General features: G+C 37.7%; 1 protein-coding gene across 1 annotated transcript; it reads right to left on the bottom strand.

Moving 5' to 3' along the window:
* Nucleotides 1-2112: 2112 nt before the first annotated feature.
* On the bottom strand, nucleotides 2113-21281 carry LOC127455060 (serine/threonine-protein phosphatase PP1-beta catalytic subunit-like). The gene is made up of 8 exons (XM_051722622.1): nucleotides 21178-21281; nucleotides 9826-9957; nucleotides 8235-8465; nucleotides 7965-8069; nucleotides 7749-7820; nucleotides 6999-7150; nucleotides 6263-6397; nucleotides 2113-3850 (listed from the first exon to the last, which is right to left on the bottom strand). The coding sequence occupies exons 1-8, from the start codon at nucleotides 21248-21250 to the stop codon at nucleotides 3746-3748; spliced, it is 1005 nt and encodes a 334-aa protein (XP_051578582.1). The 5' UTR covers nucleotides 21251-21281; the 3' UTR covers nucleotides 2113-3745.
* Nucleotides 21282-23082: the final 1801 nt, after the last annotated feature.

Below are 23082 nucleotides of genomic sequence, written 5' to 3'. Positions count from 1 at the left end.
AATAAATATTATTTATTTATTTATTTTTAAATCACGTTTGTTATGAAGTACTGATCATAGTTCTTTACCTCACAGAACAGGATCATGGGAATGCTCTGTACTGGCCTCAACAGTCTGTTAGACTGCAGGCTTATTTAATGGATGAGAGAGATTTGTGCAGGGCAGTGGTCTGAGACCACGCTACAGCTTCTGGATGTTGGTCTTTTCCTGCTGTTTGTCTGTCTCCTGGCTGAATTGTACATGGTCCTGCCCTGCCTCCTTCTTTGTGGCTGCCTTTTTAATGATCAACTTATGAGTGCAGTGAACATGGCCTGGGCCTGGATAACAGCTCCAGTGTGGTGGAACAGGCAACCCACACTGATGGAAGCACACAGGACCCAGACCAAAAATTTTTGTGCAAAGGAAAAATTATATAAATGTGCTGCTTGAAATAAAACTGCTGTTTTTACTGCAACCTCTCATGTTCGTGTTTGATAAATGAAGAATGAAGAATGTTTTTAAATACAGACAAGTTGACGGAACATTTAATCTTGGTTGTTGCTGTGATTTTGCCAAGACATGTTCCTGGATCTTTTGTTGGTTCTGGAACAACAATCCTGTTAAAGAAACTAAGTCCTATCGCTATAATCTCTAACCATAAACTTCCCTTAAAATCAGAAAGAAATGGTAGTTTGATAAGAATGGATTTGAGAAAGTCATGTGGATATTCTGGTTTCAATAAAAGTTAAACTCAATCGACAGCATATTGGGCATAACGTTGATTACCACAAATGATATTTAGGTTGTCCCTCATTTTCTTTAAAAAAAAAAAAAAAAAAAAAAAAAAAAAAAAGCAGCAAACATCGAGTTTAGAGTGAGGCACATACAATGGAAGCGAATGATGACAATTTTTGGTGGGTTTAAAGGCAGAAGTGTGAAGCTTATAATTCTATAAAAAACACATTAATTCTTCTGTTAAACCCATTTATTATTTGAATTGTTAAGGATTTAGGGTTTAAGCCGCTAGTTGTCATGGCAACGCAGTTGTAAAATTGGATATAACTTTACACAAAAAAAATAAAATTTTATCACACTAAAATCATGTTAAAATATATAATGTTTACATCTTGTGGCTATACATTTGAAACCGCCATTCACTTCCATTGTGCCTCACTATAATCCAGATTTTTGCTTTTTTTTTTTTTTTATTTTATTTTTTTTTAAAGAAAATAAGAAAGGAGGGACAAGTTTTTGTGGTAATCAACAATATGCAACAAATGCTGCTGATTAAGCTTAACTTGTATCAAACCTGGAATATTTCTTTTAGAAGATTTTCAGGAATCCGGCTCATGGTCACTTTTGGCAGACTCCCTGTCAGCATTCCTAACGTGGAAATGTCAGGCAATTTTAAAACTGTGCTTTTCAGGCTTGGAAGTCATTGAAATTAATAAAATATCAAAGATTTATTCTATAGAGAATATAAATGTTTCTAGTTTTTCTGTACTATAAAATATTTAATGAGCTATAGATTGCTCTTGTGTAGAGTAAACCTTGCTCTCAAAACATAGTTATGTCCAATTTGTCAGTGAGTTGTTCTTTTGAGTTGATTATTTTCAATAAATTAGTCGAAATGGTTCACAAAAGGATTTGAAATGATTCATTAGAATAAATGTCAAAAAAAAAAAAAAGAAAGAAAGAAAAAGTAATCACAAACACCTGGAAAGGTCATGGAAAAGTCATGGAAATAAATTGGTCAACAAGGGTGGGGTTCCCTGACTATGCAACTTCATTCTGATCCGGATGACCATGTATATAGTATTCAGGTCATAAAAACAATTCATCATATAAAGTTTCAGATGCTATTTCAATTTAGTGGTGATTTAAACAGCACAAAATTACAGCTCATTGTCTGGTTTCGGCCAACTGAAATGGAGCCTGACCCTGCAGGGCTACAGTAGCCATGACAACAGACCACAGATTGTGCTCATCCACATTTTCCAGTATTGCTAAGTTACAGACCTTCTTAGTTTAACAAAGCACTTCGACAAAATCTCTGTTACGTTCCTATAGTTTCCACTACTTTAATTAGCCTACAATTTATCTGGTTACTTAGTCACACAAACACAAAGAATGTGAAGAGTGTTTCATCCATTTATTAAGTTTGAAGCCAACTTTTACAAAACTCATGCACTGCTTTTAGAACACTTTGATAGCTTTCCCAACATTTGGAAATAAATTGAGAAGTTGTAAACCGCAACACAAATAAATACAACTTTAAAAAAGAGTGAAGTTATGACAGATGAATAATACCAATGTGAGCAAATATTTCCTCTCACAGAAAGGCATTGTTAACCTGTATTGGCCAAAGGTGCTACTGGTTTAGGTAACAGGTTTTAGCTGTTATTTAAATCCAATGAGTCATTTTAAATCTGTTTTAAGATTTTAAATGGTGGGGAACTTCAAACAAGTGCAATCCTTTACAACTGAGCCAGTGTCTTCCACTGGGAGGCACCATTTCTTTTCATTCACAACCAGCTTTTCTTGTTATCCAATTAGAAAATGGCTGGTGAATTGTGACATTTCAGACAGGTTATTACTGATGTGGTCATAGGTCACACAAAGAAGTGGTATGCTATGACATTTTTCTCCTGAATTATTACCATCATAAGACTTCAAAACAGCAAGTTAAACTGAGAGATCTGACTATAGAGTTTTGATGTAAATCCCAGAGGTATTAAGAAAATAGAACATGCAATGCTGTTTGTAAATGCAGCTGTGCAAATGGGTGTTTAACTGTATCGGAGTTAAAATCCCCTTTCCAGCTTTTTCTACACTGACCTAGTTTATTGACAATAGCTTTTTGTTTTCATCTAAAGGGTTCACTGACCTGTGATCAAGCACCTAGAGAGAGTTAAAGAGATTGTTCACCCAAAATGAAAATTCTCTCATCACTTACTCACCCTCATCCAAACCTGTATGACTTTCTGCCTTCCATGGAACACAAAAGGAGATGTTAGCTACAGTCACCTTTCACCTTAATTGCATCTTTTTTTCTACACAATGAAAGTGAAAGGCAACTGAGGCTAACATTCTGCCTAACATCTCCTTTTGTGTTGTTTCTCAGAAGAAAGGAAGTCATACAGGTCTGGAATAAAAAGGTTGAGGAAATAAAGACAGAATTATCATGTTTGGGTGAACTATCCCTTCAAGTCCTAAGCCTGAGGTCTAGGCCTGACACATGTCTCTGTATATGTGTATGTGAAAGACTCTGGTCTTGAAATTTCAGACTGTAGCGAAATACACAACAACCTTCAATACTTAGAATCTTCACTCTTTCTTTTTGAATGAACATTAATGTTAAATAAAAGAGTACTGAAGTGAAGGTTATATAACGCTTACATATGAGGACACTACTGAGATCTGTGTGTGAAAGCACTGAGTGTGTGTATATGTGTGTTTTGCTTTGGGGGGTTTTGTGGAGCAGCTCATTAAAAGTTGCTCCCCAAAGCAATATTTCTATGATTTATGCTATTATTGTTATTAAAATACCAATAAACAATTAAGCAGAGCAAATAAAAAGAGAAGTAATTGACTGATCACAGCAAATTTCTGTACAAAAATTTTAAGAAATTTTAAGAGAGACCAGGTTGGCAGGACAGGTGGAGAGACTTCAGAGGGGTATTAGGGTAAAGCTGCCTCAGACAGGGGTAAATTGCTGAGGTGAGAGAGGGGTGATGGAGAGTGTGGTTTCTGGGCGGCAGGCAGCTCACCTCTTCTTAGGGGCTTGGGCTGTACGGGGAGGGGTTACAGGTCGCCCTGAGTTCACCCCACCGTACTGATACTTTGCCTTCTTTTCTGATGGCTTCAGGATCTGAGAGAGAAAAGAGTGTGTGAGAGTGCAATGTGAGAGTACTAGGGATGCACCAATATTAAAATGTTATACCGATAAGCATATCAGTATAAAATTATAATTATTTTAATTTTATGGCAGATAACCGATAAATGGCCGATATTCAAATCTGTACGGTTCTATATAAAACATTAAAATAAAACACTAAAATACAAAATAAAAAAATGAAATTGTTTTATATGCTACTAGTGAATTTAGGCATCACACCACTGTAATGCACAGTATGAAAGACGGATATTCATTTTCATACCTGCTGAAGATTTTGTTTAACTATTATAAAAATATTACTTAACATATTAAGTGTCATTAAAGAATAAATTAAAATTAGGGCTAGATATAAATTAGGCAAAAGTATTCTAAATCTAAAAATAGGTGGAAAAGAGCGTCTACAATTCATTATTGAATATCGGCCAATACAGATAAATAAAGATCACTAAAATCAGCAGATAGCCAATATGGTCCTGACACATTGTGCATCCCTAGATCAGTGGTTCCCAAACATTTTAAACTACTGCACCCCTTTATAATGTTTTCCCCCACGGCACCCCAACCACTGAAAAATAAATAAACAAATATGCTATTGAAAACACTTCTTTACATTAATATTAAACAAATTATATTAAGACAATGTAACCTTCAAGTGTTTCTTAGTAAACTTTGCTTCAAGCTTTTAAAGTAATTAATCCAGAGCCAGTAATACAACAGAGAACAGAGTAAATAGTGCTTTAGGGGTTTCAGTAACAGCAATTAATCATTAGAAAATCATAATATAAAACATTAAAAAATAGTAATCTAATGCAAAATAATAATACTTAAATTACTGACAGTTTTTTACTGTGTGAGATACACATGCATACTGATTCAGTGCAGTCAGAGTTAGACTGAGAGGCTAATGTTACAGCCAAGGACGGTGAGTGCTTTTTTCTTGTCAGTATTGTTTTTCGATTAATATTAAGGCATAAGGCTTTATTTACACATCAGACCCGACATTTGGAGGTTTAAGATTTTTGTCCCATCTGCTTACACTCTCGTTATACATTAACAGCTGTGTTAACATTAATATCACATCAAGAGGAGCATTTTGCCTAAGAGGCGCACATATACCATGAGACCAGGCGCTCTATTCACCTTATTCAGCCCCGGACCTTTTCAGTGCTCTGCTCTTCCAAATTTGGCATCTAAGTTCCTGTTTGTATTTAAGCAATTTAGAAGAGCAGATCTAAATAAATTACATGTGGGAGCACAGAAAGTATTTTTCATCAAAAGTTGATGGTGTGAGTCTACACCACCCCTCTACTACCTGAAAATGCTTGTGGGGTGTTTTTCTGTCACTGTACAAGTTTGTTGTCCGACACTCACAGAGGTAAACTGGACCTTCCAGATCACATTCAGACAGCTATGACACACTGCACTTTTTCATGATACAAGTTTCATTGTTATGTGTAATTCTGCTTAATTTTTTAGGGTTTCAACTTAATAATTTGTGTTAAACTGTGTAGCTGGCAGCACGTGTTATTTTACATGCAAGTTCATGACATTAAAGGAAATGATCTGTACTTTTTAAAATATTTTTTTTCACCTCACATTTTAAAGAGCCTTAAATGTGATTAAAATAGTTGTAAATGCAATATAAAATAAAACATACACTTTTATGTATATATATATATATATATGTATATATGTTTGTGTGTGTGTGTGTGGATAAATATAGCACCCCTTCCCCGTCCCGGTTTAACACTCAAAAAAATCTACTCACCTGAACAATAACGCGATGGGTGAATGACATGACAAGATGATCAGAGGTGTCTTACAAAGATATTTTTAATGACTTTGTGTTGTCTCTTGGAGTTTCATGAGCACAGAGGCACATCAGTACGTCCACAGTATGAAGGTAGGATCTTGTGTATTTATGAATGAAGTACTCGTTTTAAAAACACCCTGCTCTGCTTCCAGTTGTTATGACATCTCCTGAACACTTTAAAATAATCATGATAACTTTTGGCAACTATACAACCCGTAAATCCACTTCGCTAGCTAATTACACTTAGACATCAACACCATAGAAATCTATTTAGAATGCGCCAGACCAGAAGACCAAAGACAAAAGTTTCAAGACGGCTGAGTGCTAGTTTCTCTGCCACATAAGGTGACACGCATACATATGAGTGTTTGAAAGAAGCCAGGTGTAGTCAAACACTGCACAGCAATTCAGTTAGTTCTTGGTATTGCTGGTACTTTTAACATCGGTGGCTATTACATTTTGAACCGAGCAGAGATCCTGTGAAACCCCTAGCCGTGGTCAGTCGTGGTCATTTTGGGAACCACTGCACTAGATGCACAGAGTACAGTGTGTGTGTCTGGACTATAACACACCTGAAAAGAGCACATGAGCGACTCATCCACGCTCATCATTCCACCTGCGTTGTCAAACTCCCCGCAGTAGTTTGGTGCCGAGAACAGAGTGACAAGCTGCCGCTTTGCAAAGAACTCATAACCATCTTCAACCACCTGCAAAACACAACACACTCACTACACAAACTACAGAACAAACGCTACATATAGAATGCAAAACAATCCCCTAAAAACACACAGTCATTAACCGCTTTTCCACCATCGGGCCAGTGCGAGCCAGGACTATCACTGGTCAGGCGAGGCCAACAGCCCTGCTGCGTTGCCCTTAAACCCGCCCATAATATGTAGCCCTGGTGCCAACGTAACACACCTTGCCCATTTCACAAGCAAGAGGGAAGCTCAAGCTTAGGTTTCATGTTATCTAGTTATCTAGAATATCGAGTTTATTGGGAATGAGTATCTTACTGCTGACTCTCTGACCTGACCTGACTTAGCTAAACTCCGCCTTTGACCCCACCTCAATCCCCAGTTGGCCTTCTTTGGCCCAAGGGTAATCGACAGACCAAAGGCCACTGACCCTGAGGAAGCCCCCAAGAGGCACGATGAAGCTCAGGAAGGGACAGAGGGAACGCAACTGGGCCTGGCACGCACTAGCCCTCATTTGGCCCGATAGTGGACACATGACTATTAGGTACCATAATTATTGGAAGGTATCACATGGATAAAGGATCCTGATTGGCTGAAGGTAAAATGGTACCTGGTGTGCCCTGCAGATGAGATCCAGATCGTGGCGGTTGAGAAATTTGCTCACTACATCGGCACCAAAAGTGAATGACACTCCACGATCGTTCTCGCCCCATCCCTGAACATCCTTATCTGGGTCTGACCACAGCAAATCACACAACAACCCTGCAAAACCAAGAGACAGAATATTTATCTCATTTGTGAGAATATATAATTCCACCACCTTGAGTTTATGTTTTGATTTCTTTTGCAAAATGTGTTGGTTGTTAACATTATTCTTTTTTTTTTCATATGTACTGAAAAAAGATGTTGGACTATCTTAAAGTAATGATGCTTAAGTCTTCAATACAGCAGTAACAAAGCATGTAAAGTACCTCAAATACATTAAATTCAGACTGAACACTGAATATTCTAAACCTTTTATGCAGTTTGTAAAACATTCATAATGTTAATGAAGTTGCTCCTGCTGTAAATTAAGAACCATAAATGTTACGGTCTCTTTAAGAAACACAGGCACCCCCTATGTCTGTGAAGATTCTCAATAGCCCACACTGGCTCCCATTCTATAATTGATGACACTTGCTCAGGTTGCAATCACCCAAATGGTTTAGTGACATCTTTGTGTGGACATTTGTTTGTCTCTATAATATTCAGGCTGATGGTAATGCAGTTACTCTAATAAAATAAGGCTAAGTGGAACACATATTCTGGAACAGACTCTCATAATTTCTTACAGTGCACACACAGACACACACACACGCACCTGTATCCGGGACGTCAGTTGGTCTCATAATCCGACGTATTTGTTCCATTGACTGCAGATCAGGAGAAAGACCTAGAAAGATAGACAGAATGATAGAAATAGAGAGAGTGTCAAATAGACCGTGTCATAAATTGCATATAACATGAACATGTTAATATTTTAGCCTCTTTAAGCTGCATCTTCTGTACAATTATCTATCACTCATTCGCTCCTCACCTCCATGGCAACAGAAAATCTTCTCGTCTATGATGGCAGCAATTGGTAGGCAGTTGAAGCAGTCTGTAAATGTCTTCCAGAGTTTTATGTTGAACCTGCGTTTGCCTGCAACAAAGAAAGATGTACACATTCATAACAATTAAAACAGCATAGTGCATGAAGTAAAAATTTGTTTAGTGTGTTGAAGAGTGAGTGGGTGAGAGAATCAATAAGAGATCAGATTGTTTGGTGAGGGGGTGTATTAGTTTTAGTAAGAAGGCTGATGCTTACACTCATCATAAAAGCCGTAGATACGGTTGATAGAGGCACACTCGTGATTACCACGCAGGAGGAAGAAATTCTCTGGGTATTTAATCTTGTAGGCCAGGAGCAGGCAGATGGTTTCCAAAGACTGTTTTCCTCGATCCACATAATCACCCAGGAAGAGATAGTTTGCCTCCGGAGGAAAACCACCATATTCAAACAACCTCAACAGATCTGTGTACTGCCCATGGATGTCACCTACAGAGAGAGAGACAGAGAAACCATAACACTACCAAGCAATAAAGCAACTTACATTTAGGAAGTTAGGAAGTAAGGATGGAAGCAAGGAAGGAAGAAAAGAATGAAGGATGGAAAGAAGGAAGGAAACATGGAAAGGCAGAAGAAGGACAGAAGGAAGGAAGGAATGACAAAAGGAAGGATGCACAGTAGGAAAGGAGGGAGGGATGGAAAGAAGGAATGAAGGTAAGAAAGAAACATGGAAAGAAGGAAAGGCAAAAGAAAAGAAGGTAGGAAGAAAGGAAGAAATGAAGAAAAGAAAGAAGGAAGAAAAAACAGAAAAAAGGAAGGTTGGACAGAAGGACAAAAGGAAGGAATGAAGAAAGCAAGGAAGAAGGAAGGAATGAAAGAAGGAAGGAATGACAAAATGAAGGAAGGAAGGAAGGAAGGAAGGAATGACAAAATGAATAAAGGAAGGATGTTAGGAAGGATGCATGGTAGGAAAGGAGGGAGGGATGGAAAGAAAGAAGAAATGAAGGACAGGAAGGAAACATGGAAAGAAGGAAAGGCAGAAGAAGAGAAGGAAAGATGGAAAGAAGGAAGGAAAAACAGAAGAAAGGAAGGACAGAAGGCAGAAAGAAGGACAGAAGGAAGAAAGTTAGGAAGGACACAAGGAAGAAAGCACAGGATGAAGAAGGAGGGAGGGATGGAAAGAAGGAAGGAATGAAGGACAAAAGGAACAAAGGAAGGACAAAAAGGAAGGAGGAACAGAGAGAAAGAAGGAAGGTATGAAGGACAGAAGGAACGAAGGAAAGAAGAAAACAAGGAAGAAGGAAGGAATGACAGAAGGAATGAAAAATAGAAGAACAGAAGGAAAGATGGAATGAAGGAAGGAGGGAAGGAAGCAAGGAAGGAAAGAAGAAAGGAAGGAGGGAAGGACAGGAGTAAAGGAGGGAAGGATGGAAAGAAGGAAGGACAGACGGTAAGAAGGAAGGAATGTAGGACAGAAGGAACGGAGGAAGAAAACAAGGAGGGAAGAACAGGAGGAAAGGAAGGAAGGATGGAAAGGAAGGAAGGACAGAAGGAACGGAGGAAGAAAACAAGGAAGGAAGGATGGACGGAAAGAAGGAAGCTGTCCACAGCTCCTTGACTCTTGGCCTAGAGATCTCACCACCCAATATTCAGGTTAATGACTCAGGTGTGCCACAGAGAGAAAGGAAATGACCTCAAACCTATCCTCATTACATCTATATATAACCTGCTCTACTTACACACACACATATTCAAACCTCACATTTGAGGCAGATGGAGGGAAAGTAATGTCATTAAAACGGCCAAGATCCTCTCGCTCTGAAGAAGAGTATCGAAACTAGTAACTTACCACAGATTTTAAGAGGAGCCTCCAGCTCCAGCAGGATGGGCTGGCTGAGGAAGATCTCTCGAGACTTAATGCAGAGTCCTCGAACCTCTGCCTCCGTCATTTGTACGATCTTCCCTGGGCGACATCCTCGCACTGCAAAAGTGAAAATCACCATTAACATCTGGTTAAAATTTGCTCATCATTGTTAATCTGCAAGTGTTCAAAACATCCTTATTGCAACCTTGCTGACAGGGCCAAAAAATAGTTAATTGATATGTGAGGTTTGTGGCATGAAATATTTGATAGACACCGTTGACGTTTTTTTGAGGCACTTAGTAGCAAGTAAGATAGATATCCATGAACAGAATTGTATATTCCACTTTGCTTTGAGTTGTCTGTAAAATAATAAGTACTTATTACATTTGGAAGGAAAGAAATTCCAATTGCAATGTCTACACACGTTCCTATTATTTTTTTTTCCACTGTTTTCTGTACAGCAAATCCCAGACCAAACTGCTGCATCATTATTTGATTTTTTTTGTTTTACATGTTGAGGCATCAACATTTTCAGAGAAAGTAACATGGCATGTAAATGGCATGTAACATAAAATAGCTTGTCAAACAATCTCAAACAATCAATGTTTAAGAGGGCGGATTTTACACCAGACTTTACACCGGTCAAAAGTCTGGCTGTGTGAGACTAACTGATGTCATGCATACAATTACGTTGAAGCCTTTATCCAATCAATGTCTCATGGTGACTTACAAATAAAAAAAAAGGCCATTGACCCCGAGGAAGCCGCCAAGAGGCACGATAAAGCTCAGGAAGGGACAGAGGGAACGCAACTGGGCCTGGTAGGCACTAGTCCTCATTTGGCCCGATAGTGGACCCATGGCTATTAGGTACCATAATTATCGGAAGGAATCACATGAATAAAGAAACCTGACTGGCTGAAAAAATAAAAATAAAAATGGATCTGTTTCAACTCTAGATCCTATCATCCTATAATGATCTGGTTGTGTGGCTATGTCATTAAAGGCTTGCTAGAGTGTCAGTGCGTGTGTATGGGCCTAGAGCTGGCATTCCTGTGAGTGGGAATCTTGAGAGTGTCTGGAATGTGGCAGGAATGTTCCCGCCTTGCAAAGCACAGTCGAAAGCATTTTACTGTCAGAGATTTAGCAGAGCAGTGTGGCTTATGACAGACTCACAGTTCTCGTTTGTCTGAGAACTTACTGTGACAATGCAAAACTAGACTGGAACCTGTAGCCATATTTCACTCTGAGAAAGGGCAAAGAAGGGTGAATCACAAAATAGGAAAGTGAGTGTGTGAGTGTGTGTGTGTGTGTAACATACAGTACATGAAGAGACAAGGGGAGGTGACTGACCATTCCTTTATATATTTCTTTTTTTTCCGATTTTCTCCCCTTTTTCTCCCCAATTTGGAATTCCCAATGCGCTCTAAGTCCTCGTGGTGGCGTAGTGACTTGACTCAATCCAGGTGGTGGAGGACGAATCTCAGTTGCCTCCACGTCTGAGACCGTCAATCCGTACATCTTATCATGTGGCTTGTTGAGCGCGTTACCGTGGAGACATAGTGCATTTGGAGACCTCACGCTATTCTCAGCGGCATCCACGTACAACTCACCAAGCACCCCACCGAGAGCGAACCACATTACAGAGACCACGAGGAGGTTACCCCGTGTGACTCTAACCTCCCTAGCAACTGGGCCAATTTGGTTGCTTAGGAGACCTGGCTGGAGTCACTCAGCACACCCTGGATTCAAACTTGTGACTCAAGGGGTGGTAGTCAGCGTCTTTACTGGCTGAGCTACCCAGGCCCCCCTTTATATGTTTCTTAAACTTCGGGCACTTTCATGTCCCAGGGGTTGATTTTTATTAAAACGAAGAGAACTTTTTATTTCTTTTTGCTACATTAGGCCCTTTCCCACTGCAGGGACTAAAGCCCGTTTTAGGTACTTTTCCTGCGGGACTAGTACTTTTCATCGTTTTCGCACCTGAGAAACTATAGTTCCTCTGAGATGCTTTAAGACACATTTTTAGCTCCTACTCTGGGGTAGGTACTTTTGGGGGCATAGAGAGACTGTGGGAAGTGCTGCAGTCTGTGATCGCTCAAAAACCTATGACAAACAAAGCAACGAGAAACTCATAGTAAGCCGCTGCCATTTGTAAACAAACTTGTAGAGTCTAGCCTGCTACTTGGAGGATTGCGCTAATTTTACAATTCCCTCGACAGAAATAACATAAAGTATCCAAAGAGAATCACCCGTTTCACATGTGTGTGTGTGAGGGGTCAGCCGAGCTGCTGGTGACTTCATCGGAGACATGCTTTGAGTTTTCATCGCACCTATACTGTTTGTACTGTGTGACTATACAGAATTAAAGTGATTTCTGGATTAATACATATATTTTTGGGGGGGATGATGGATATAAACAATATGTTTATCGAGAGTGGGTAATTGAACTCTATTATGCACCAAACAGTCATGAAATCTAGTTTACACGAGGAAAGTGTTGCACGCCGGTTACTGCGTGGTTAACTTGCATCAAGATGCCTTTTTAAAGTCAATTAGTGAATAGTTAGTACAGTAATATATGTTGAGTCATGAAAGCCTTTATTGTAAAAGATTGTGTTAATAAATAGGTTTATAGTGCATTTTCAACATGTTGTCCGCTGAATACAGCGTGTGCTGTGTGGTAGCGAGGTGAGGCGTCTCTCCTCTCATTCCGGCTGCAGCAAGGCAGCACGACTCACACACCGTGTAAACCGTAACCTGAAGACACAGGCTTTGTCCAAAAACAGGAAAATAATGCCTTCGTAGGCTGTATAATGTGGTAGGATGAAATCAGGTGCTTTTTAAACTTTTACCAATTTTCATAAGAGATCCATTCATCCAAAAACGCTGTCGGTTAAACCATGATCTGATTAGGCAGCTGTCTACATTTTCCGATGCAGCCAAAGTTTCTATAAAACATCCCTTACAAAAGTGTAGCTCCAATCCTGGCATCCTCCGTTGGTGTTGATTTTGTGTTGTTGCTGCTGCTGCTATTGAATCGTGTGTGCAAACTACGTCAGAAGATAAATGGTTGATACTTGATGACGTCACTACGGGGGTTACTTTTGTGAGTGCGAAAGCAACAGGGGAAAGTCTTCTTTAGTGTCCCATTCCTCTTAAGAGTTATCATCTAGAAAGTTACTAAGGGAAAAGTACTAGAACTGTAGGTGGGAAAAGAGCTATAAATCAAGGCCTTATTAAAACTGAATTGGAAACTTTATACCAGGCCCTCATCATTTATTTTTAATACTTTTAAAATGCCTTTTATATGCAGATTTTTTTTTACTATTTTAGCCTTGTTCCAAACCCAGACTTTCAAAATTAAATTATGAAAACCCATTATAAAAGTAGAAATGATTACATGTTTAAAGGTGCTGCAAGCGATTTCAGCCATTCTACTTATCGTGCGTTCCATTTGTCTCGGAAGTCGGAGCTCCGAGTTATTTTCCAAGTTCCGAGACCGGAACTGACAAATGGAATGCCCCCCGATGTTGGAATTCCTATTTGGAAAGTCGGACGAACTCAGAGGACCCTGAGTTCAGAAAGCAAGATGGCTGCGAAGAGCATCGACTGTAGTATGCTGTGGGTTTAAAGTTTTTTTTTTTTAGCACTTTTGTCTTTTTTGTGTCCAATTTAATAAGTCGTATACACAATACTGTATTACCGTTGCCTATAGGCATGCTGCTATGATCCTGTTATGCGTGAATTACCACGTAATGTGTTGTTTATAAACTGGTACAGCTAAAATTGGCAAGGTCACTGCTGCTAACAGCAACAATGGTCGCTTCTGCTACAAGAACAATGGTCAATGTTGCTAAAACAACACTGCCTAACGTTACAAACCGTAAAACTGTTTACACATAAACCCCGTTAGACAAATTTATATTGCAAATATACGTTTGTACTTCCATAGGGCATTGCCCTTTGTTTACACCACTGGTTCGATTAAAACGTGGTTAACATGTTTTGATACAATCAAATTAACATACCAATTAAACATTAACATACCTTCTTTGTTTCTGTCATCTTCCGAGGTCTCTTAGGTGAAGGGCATACTTATTTTGTACTCCAAAAGAGCTAGTGCAACAATTACTTTCCTGGAGGTGTCCATCTTTTTTTCCGACTTGTCGTGTTGTGTGTAATGGAACGCATCCAACTCTGATTTTTTTAACGGATATGACGTCGATCCAAGTCCTGAGCTCCGTCTTCCGAGACAAATGGAACGCAGCATTACATGACAATGAGCCATTGATTAAGCCATGCCCCCTCTTTTCAAAACCCCCCAAATATAGCAAATGAGCTTTATCAAGACCGACATCGTGCAGAAACAGTTATTTAAAACAACAGCAGCAAAAAAGCGCCCTCAACCAACAACTGTTATGAACAACATGGCTTAAAAATGGCAGTAAGCCTCAATAATTTGCTGCAACTACAATACTGTGAGAACGCACAAAATGATCGACAGGTTGAAAGCATCATTGTCCGCAGATCACAGACACATTTTTGATTGCTGTTTACAAAGTCTACAGCTGTCACAGAGACTAGTGCGATATCTCAGGACACTTATTTCATTAATATCTTTCAGGGAGTTGGAAATTTTTTTGCATACCTTTCCATGAAAAAAAAAATTGCTTAAAGCACCTTTAAAGCTATATAATCAAAACAAAGAGTGAAACAAACATATCCTATTTATTGTGTGTAAATGATTACTATAAATTTTTCAACAATAATGACAGTCTCACAGTTGTGGATTCATTTCCACCACACCAAACAATGTTGCCCCTATATACATATATAAATATACTGTATATTTCTGTGTACTTGTTAACCAGGTGAACGAAAGTATCAGTGAAGATATGAAATATAAGACTAGTGATGTTGTAGAAGAAAATTCAAGGTAATATCACCTGTAAGTAGAATATATTTATTGCCGTCATTTCTAATCAAGCAGTAATAATTCTGACAAATTAGACACAAAGTTAACTGAATTGTGTCTTTTTAAGATACATAAAATCTTAGCTATGTACGTAGTCTTAGCAAGACAGACAGCCATTTTATTTCAAATAAAGTTTGAGACTTTACTTTCCAGAAGTGCTAAGAGTGCCCAAAGTTGAAGAAACACCTTTGTAGTCTATATAAATTGGGACAAATCGTAATGATAAATATGTTGGCTGTAGTCCCGAGTCCCGACTTATAACTAAAATCACCAATCGTCTTTTTGAAAGAAGCACTGCAACGCTGGAAGTCCCGCCTTACAGGTAAACTGTCCGTTTGCTCTAGAATGTGCAAATATGTGTTCCTTTCTTACAGCCTAGATTTAGTGTTATATAAAAAACTAGCCATTCTTCAGGCCATCCCCCATCACAGCATCTCCCACGCACACACAAGAAATTTAGGAGATTCTTTGAAAAGAATGCTGTAACCCCAACTACTGTGTGTGTGTGTGTGTAACGCACAGAGCACTTTGTGAGATTACAAACATGGTGAAACTCTGCTGCCTTTAGTACAGACTGAAGTCTGTCACATCTATGAGCTGATGAAATGTCCCTCTTATTGCAGCATGACTAAACATAAGGAAAATCTGATTGTATGTGTGTGTAAGTGTGTGTGTGTGTGTGTGTGTGTGTGTGTGTGTGGACAAGCTGCAGACCAGACCAGTCGGAGCTGGATTATGAGCTGGACAGAAACAACTTGCTCACAGTGGCAATCAACTACAATTCATTTTAAAACTATGCTCCGATTCATCATGGTTAGGCCACATTACATAACATTACTTAAGGAAAAAATTACACAGACTGGCCAAACCTTCCCATCGAATCATTTTATAGCAATCCACACAATCTGCAAGATTATCTGAGTCCTGAGGGGCAGCCATTTATCGGTCCTCCCTAACCACTGTAGATATGACAGCAGGCTGTTTGATCTTCACAGACCAGAGATCGTCAAGTGTTATCAAGAGACACAGATGGAGCACGAGAGAAAACAGACAGGGATATGTCTGTGAGAAAATGAAAATAGGAGTGAGAGGAACCAAGAAGCAGAACGCCGGGGTCACACAGAATCACAGATGGCATTGCCGAGTGAGGGTCAGCAGGAGGGTGTTGGGCCAGATGGATGGGCACAAGGCCATATCGGCTATCAGGGTGGTGCAATGAACCACAGCGTTTTCCTTTATCAAAAGTAACTGTCCAACAGAAGATCTTGTAGAAAATAAAATGCTCACAAAACTCTAATATCTGATATACAAGATGGTCAAAAACTCAAGCATTTATAAAAGCAGATATGTAAATGCCAACGCACCTACTAAAGTCAACATATAGTCCAAAGAAAATAGATAGGCTAAGCATTACAGAGCCAAACGGCCATAATCCAGTTTGATAAAGAGTATTATTTGAAAATTGTTACATTGTATTAATATTGAAAATAATACAATGTAATGATTATTCCAGGTTCAATACAAGTTAAGCTCTACTGACAGCAATTTCAACTTGCCCCTCCTTTTCTTAAAAAACAAACAAACCTTACAATGGAAGTCAATGGGGCCAATCCGTAAACTTTAAAATACTCACTATTTCAAAAATATAGCCACAAGACATAAACAATATGTATGTTAACATGATTTTAGTGTGATAAAATCTATTACTAACTTTTTCTGTGTAAAGTTATAGCCAATTTTACAACTTTGTTGCCATGACAACGTATTGCCTTAAACCTTAAAATGACTGTAAACACAAAGATTTAAACGACTTTACAGTTCAAACAATACCCAAGTTTTAACAGAATTAATGTTAGTGCTTTTATCAAATGATTAGCTTCACATTTCTGCTTTAAACCCTCTAAAAATTGGCCCAATTCACAATATTCAGGGTTCAATTCAAGTTAAGCTCAATCGACAGCATTTGTGGCATAATGTTTATTACCACAAAAATTAATTTTGATTTACAATAAAAAGCAAAAATCTGGATTACATTAAGGCACTTACAATGGAAGTGAATGGGGGCCAATCTGTAAACGTTAAAATACTCACAGTTTCAAAAGTATAACCACAAGACATAAACAATAAGCATGTTAACATGATTCTAGTGTGTTAAAATCGCTTAACCTTTTTTGTGAAAAGTTATAACCAATTTTACAGCTTAGTTGCCATGGCGATGTAATGTCAACAAACCCTAGAGTCAGTCCATCTCAACTGGTCCAATAATTGCCAAGTTGGTTGCTTGACCATTTTTAATTTTCCCATTTAAACAAATTTTTTTCAGTGATTACCTCTATGTATTGGTATTGCAAAACCACCAGTTATTTTTATTTTACTTGGTTTAACCACAACGGCCATCTTTGTGTCATGGCACACGACAATATAACATTAATTTAACATATAACATTGTTTCGTGGTATGGCAATTTAACAATGAGACAGAAAAATAAATTAATACGAGCAATTAATGAAGCAAATAAGATCACAGGCCAGAAACATAGTACATTGCAAGAGCTGTTTTCATACTTTATGGAAAAAAAGGCAATTGCAGTATATTCCGACCAGACCCATCCCCTCCATTCCTGCTTTGAGGTCTTCCCTTTGGGGCGCAGGCTGCGTATACCGCTGGCTAAATAGAACATATATAAAACATGCTCATCATTTGCTCCATTGGCGGTGACTGTTTTAAACCAAATTCTTAATTGAGGTACTATATATTTATATGGGTAGGTGTGTGTATGCATATGTGAGTATATATGTGCGTGTGTATATATATGCATATACATAAATATATATTGTATTGTATTCACTAGTTTTATGTATGTTTTTAATGGGGACAAATGTGTGTTCCATGTGCTTTATTATGTGGTATGTAAGTGGATGTACAGTATTGTCTGATAAGATGTATTTTTTATGCCAATGTCAAAAATGAATTTCTGTCCAGGAAATCTGAACAGACAATAAAGTCAAAACAAACAAAACAAATTTTGGTTATACAGCGGTTTACGGAAACCTCAATATCTCGGCTCAGGATGGGCCTAGCTCCTTGGAACAAAAACTGATCTCTAGAGCACATTAAAAGCAAGGTACATGTACATACAGTATATAAACATGTTGCACATTCTTGTTCCTTAGACTTAGAACTTAAGTCCTAATGTAATGCTCAAGATTGCTCAAAGTTCCACTTTTAGGGTCAATTTATAATAGGAAGGGTTCAAGTCTCAGTCTTAATTTTTTTTAGGGGGTACCTAGGTAAGTATAGTGTACATGCAGAACATTACAGGTCTGAGACTTCTCTTATTTTTTTATGGGGGGTGAGGAAGAGCAATTTTTTTTTTTAATTCCCCTCACTTTCGTGTTGAATATCTCTGGTGGGGGACCAGATGGGAAACAGAAATAGGTCCTCTATGGTAGCATTCTGCTGTAAAAAAAATTTGAGTTTGAGATTCCACTGGTTGCAGAGCTAGGGCTAGTAGAAATCTGGGGAAAAGCCTACTTTATTCATGCATTTTGAGAAATGAACAGATGTAATATAAGCATAACAAATAACAAAAATGAACAGTATTTTACATGTTTACAATGTACATGTTTTATTACAAGCTGTGAGATTTCCTCACTCAGTCTCTCTGAAATGTTGTGGGAGCATCCGGTGACAGTAGTCAGTTAGGCAGGTGTCAGTTTTCTGAGATCATTGTTCATGGGAACCCACACTTTGTCCTCAATAGACATTTTGAATGATGTTCTTGGTCCAGGTGGGTGGAAGAATTTTCAAAAACATCACAGTTTTCCACACTGATGTCCTCAACCAATAGTGTGTCTTTAATGCATTGAGTTTCTCAGCCAGAGAAACAGAGAATTCATCCCTAGGTAGAAACACAGTGACCATATCTGCTCTTGTCAGTCATAAACCACTGCTTAAAGGTGGTGCTATCAGGAAGTGTGTCATCTTTGTCTGACTCTTCAAGCATCTGCTATACTTGGACACTGGTCACACTTGTTGAGCATGTAGTCATAACTGTTTATGTCACAGATTAGAAGTTCCAGTAGGTCCTTGTAGTCCAGATTTAGCTTTGCTGATCAGCTTGATGTTCTGATGTTGTGTGCAGTGACAGACAGTGTGAGTTCCAGATGCTCCTGCCAGCACACACCATTCTGACCTCAGTTCATAAAATTCTGGTCTCCCTATCTTTAACTCTGGGTGCTGATTTTTAAACTCCACATTCAGTTCATTAAGGTTACTTTAAAATAAATGCTTTTGTTTATTAACTTTTTGAAGAACCCTGTGATAGATCATGCTTCACTGTTGCCAATATCAAAAGTAGTACCATTTTAGACCTCACTGACAAGCATAAGCTATTGTATGTCTATCATAAACATAATTACTGTAAAATACTGTTCATTTTTGTTATTTGTTATGCTTATATTACATCTGTTCATTTCTCAAAATGCATGAATAAAGTAGGCTTTTCCCCAGATTTCTACTAGCCCTAGCTCTGTAACCAGTGGAATCTCAAACTCAAAATTGCTACTATAGAGGACATATTTCTGTGATAATGTCAGGTTCCTATCTGGTCCCCCACCAGAGATAATCAACCCGAAAGTGAGGGGAATTTTAAAATCTCGCCCACATAAAAAAATAAAATAAGAGAAGTCTCAAACCTGAAATGTTCTGCATGCACACTATACTTACCTAGGTACCCCCTAATTAATTAAGATTGAGACTTGAACCCTTCCTATTATAAATTGACCCTAAAAGTGGAACTTTGAGCAATCTTGAGCATTACATTAGGACTTAAGTTCTAAGTCTAAGGAACAAGAATGTGCAAAATGTTTCTATATGTACATGCACCTTGTAATGTGCTCTAGAGATCAGTTTTTGTTCCAAGGAGCTAGGATATTGAGGTTTATACCTCAATAATAACTAGATACTGAGGTTTCTGTAAACGGCTGTATAACCTAAATTTGTCATGTGCCATGATACAAAGATGGCCGTCGTGGTTAAACCAAGTAAAATAAAAATAAAAATCTGGTGGTTTTGCCATACCAATACATAGAGGTAATCACTCAAAATAAATAAAATAATAAAAAATAAAACAATGGGTAAATTAAAACAACCTGTCAAGCAACCTGTATTGGATCACTTGAGATGGACTGACCTTAAAGTGACTGTAAAAAGTACGATTTAAACAATTTTACAGCTCAAATAATACAATTATAAAATTACAAGCTTCACATTTCTGCCTTTCAACCCTCCAAAAAATGTCCCCATTAACTTCCATTGTTAGTGCTTTCCTGTAACCTCCATTTTTACAGAAAAGGAGGGACAAGTCCAAAAAAACAAAAAACAAAACAAAACAAAAAAATGTTGGTGGTACTGAACATTATGCCACAAATGCTGTCGATTTAGCTTAACTTGTATTGAACCCGGAATATTCCTTTAAGGTTAGAAAAAAGACAATGTCTGTAAGAGGACCGATATTCAGTTATTCTCTTCATAATGAGAAAACACTGTAATGAAAATGATAAAAAAGGCATAACGCTGTTAAGAGAATACAGTCTTTCTGAGAGAATGAGGTTTAACATAATAATAAAGAAAATACAGCGTAATATTATGATGGGAAACAATACAACTGTATTAGGGCGAATACGTAAAACCGAGATTATCGTTATGAACAGAATAATAAACGTTATGACGAAAATACAGCATAATGTTATGAGGAAGAACTGGTAAAGAGAATACAGTGTAACGTTATAATGGCAAACACTGTATCGTTACTACGAACATATATTGCAAACGTATGAAGTGAAAAGTGTAACGTTATGAAAACAGTACATTTATCGTTATGAAGAGATACACAATATAACCCTATAAACAGAAAACAGTGCATTATGGAGATAAAACAATGTAATGTTCAAAAGTTATTAGCTGAGCGGAGAATTGTCGGTTATATTTTTGACTGAAGTCACCGACGCAGAGGAGGACACCACTGCAACGTCCATTCCTCTCACACTCTCATTTTCTCGCGCTCCTAAACAACTGTCTTTAAAACAAGAGCCTCTCACGCCTCGTCCCTGCTTTGCTAGATAACAGCAGGGTTTGATGGGGTCTGGAGTGAACTCCCAGAGCCGACATGAAGGCTGTTCAAAAGCAAAACCCGGGGCCACGGCCGTGTTTGTAAACAGGGCACAGGGAGCCGCAGCTTAGTTCGCCCTTTACGTGTCCGATTTTCCATTCACCAGCGAAAAAACACATCCCGATAGAGAAGGTAGTTACTGAGAGCGTTAGTATTCACGCTAAAGTGTTGTTAACTCCACACAGCTTACCTTCGAGAAGACGAGAAATGAGACTGTCAACGTTTAATTCCCCCTCCGCCATCTTCAATGCCGAGTTGTGCATGCAGCGCTTCCAGTAGCGACCGCTAGGTGGCGTTTATAATGACGTCATTCACTCAGTTACAGGCAATTACGTCAATGTTAATGACCTAGGAATATTTAATTGTTTTAAAGGTGAACTTTTAACCTGTTGAATGCAGCTTAATTGTTAATGCTATTTTCCATTGTTCAAAGTTTGGTCGTTTGTGTATTTGGTTTCCATTACAGGTGGATTTTATTTTTTTTTTTGTTAAATCCAGTGTAGGTTTACTCTCTGTACGAATCAGTAATAATTTATAATGCTTGATTTGCATTAGTCTGTTTCTCTGTTACCGTATCAACATGGTTAAATCCGATTTTTAACCCCTAAAATAGCAATGAACGTTTTCATTTGGTATATTTTCATTGCATGATTGCAATCCATGATTTTCTCATGCCTGGATATCAGAGTACTATAGAATTGGAATTTCAACCATGTAATTTTGATCCGTGATTTTGTTTGATTGATATTTCAGTCACAGTTATCATGATAGTATCTCGTACTGCTTTTCTATGGCGTTTATCAAGAAATTCGATGATATGTTTAGGCTGAGCTGAGATGCGTTGCCGTCCTGTTGAATCTGTATTGCGTTCTTCTGGTTAAAACATGAACACTAAAATAGCTAGATCTAAAACAAATTCTATATTTGGTCAAATTCACGTGGAGAACATTGCTTGAAAAACAAAAAACAAAAATCACCAAGACACTATAAAGAAAATATTCCAAGTTGTATTTCTCTTTTTTCTTTCTTTTTTTAATTTTTTGTTGTTGTTGCAACAAATACTGTACAAAATCCAACATTATAATCTATATCATATCTCAAAAACATAATTGCATGATTTTTGTACTGTTACTGTAAATTAGTACTGTTAACTGTTTGCACTATATATATATATATATATATATATATATCACACACACACACACACACACACACACACACACACACACACACACACACTACAGGTCAAAAGTTTCGAAACACTTGCCTGAAATGTTTCTTGTGTATTCTATATATACTTTATTTTCTATCCAATTTTTATTCTTATTCTATTTCTATATATATATATATATATATATATATATATATATATATATTTATATTTTTTATTTATTTATTTTTTTTTATTTGTATTTATTTATTTTTTTGTATTATTATTTTTTCTTATTATTATCTCTGTCTTGTTGGTGTATTGTATTGTTGTGTACTGGAAGCTCCTGTCACCAAGACACATTCCTTGTATGTGTAAGCATACCTGGCAATAAAGCTGATTCTGATTCTGATTCTGATTCTGCTTCTACAAATTACACTGTTGTGTATTGACAGTGTTATAATATCAGTAGCAGGTTTTGGCTTAATATAAAATCAGTTATGCTAAATTGCTCATGGTCTTGGGTAATAAAATGCTCTAAAACACAAATAAAGATTTTTAGAAGAATATCTTAGCTCTGTAGGTCAATATAATGCAAGTAAAAGGTGACCAAAATTTTGAAGTTCCAAAAAGAACATAAAGGCACCATAAAAGTAATCCATATGACTCCATTGGTTTAATCCATGTCTTTTGAAGCGATCTAATCAATTTTGGGTGAGAACAGACTAAAATGTAACTCCTTTTTCACTGTACATTTTAGGCATGATCATGATTTCAAGCTCGATTACACTTCCTTGTGCTTGACGCATGTGCAGAGCACTAGATGGCGCTATAAAGAGTAATTGAGCTTGAAATCATGATCGCCATGGAGACTGCTGATGTCAAGATTTATTGTGAAAAATAAGTTATATTTTGGTCTGTTCTCACCCAAAATGATTTTAGAAC

Source organism: Myxocyprinus asiaticus, chromosome 17, assembly GCF_019703515.2.
Source record: "Myxocyprinus asiaticus isolate MX2 ecotype Aquarium Trade chromosome 17, UBuf_Myxa_2, whole genome shotgun sequence".
NCBI lineage: Eukaryota > Metazoa > Chordata > Actinopteri > Cypriniformes > Catostomidae > Myxocyprinus > Myxocyprinus asiaticus.
The sequence above is the reverse complement of the archived record's forward strand: the minus strand, read 5'-3'. Positions and strand labels throughout refer to the sequence as shown.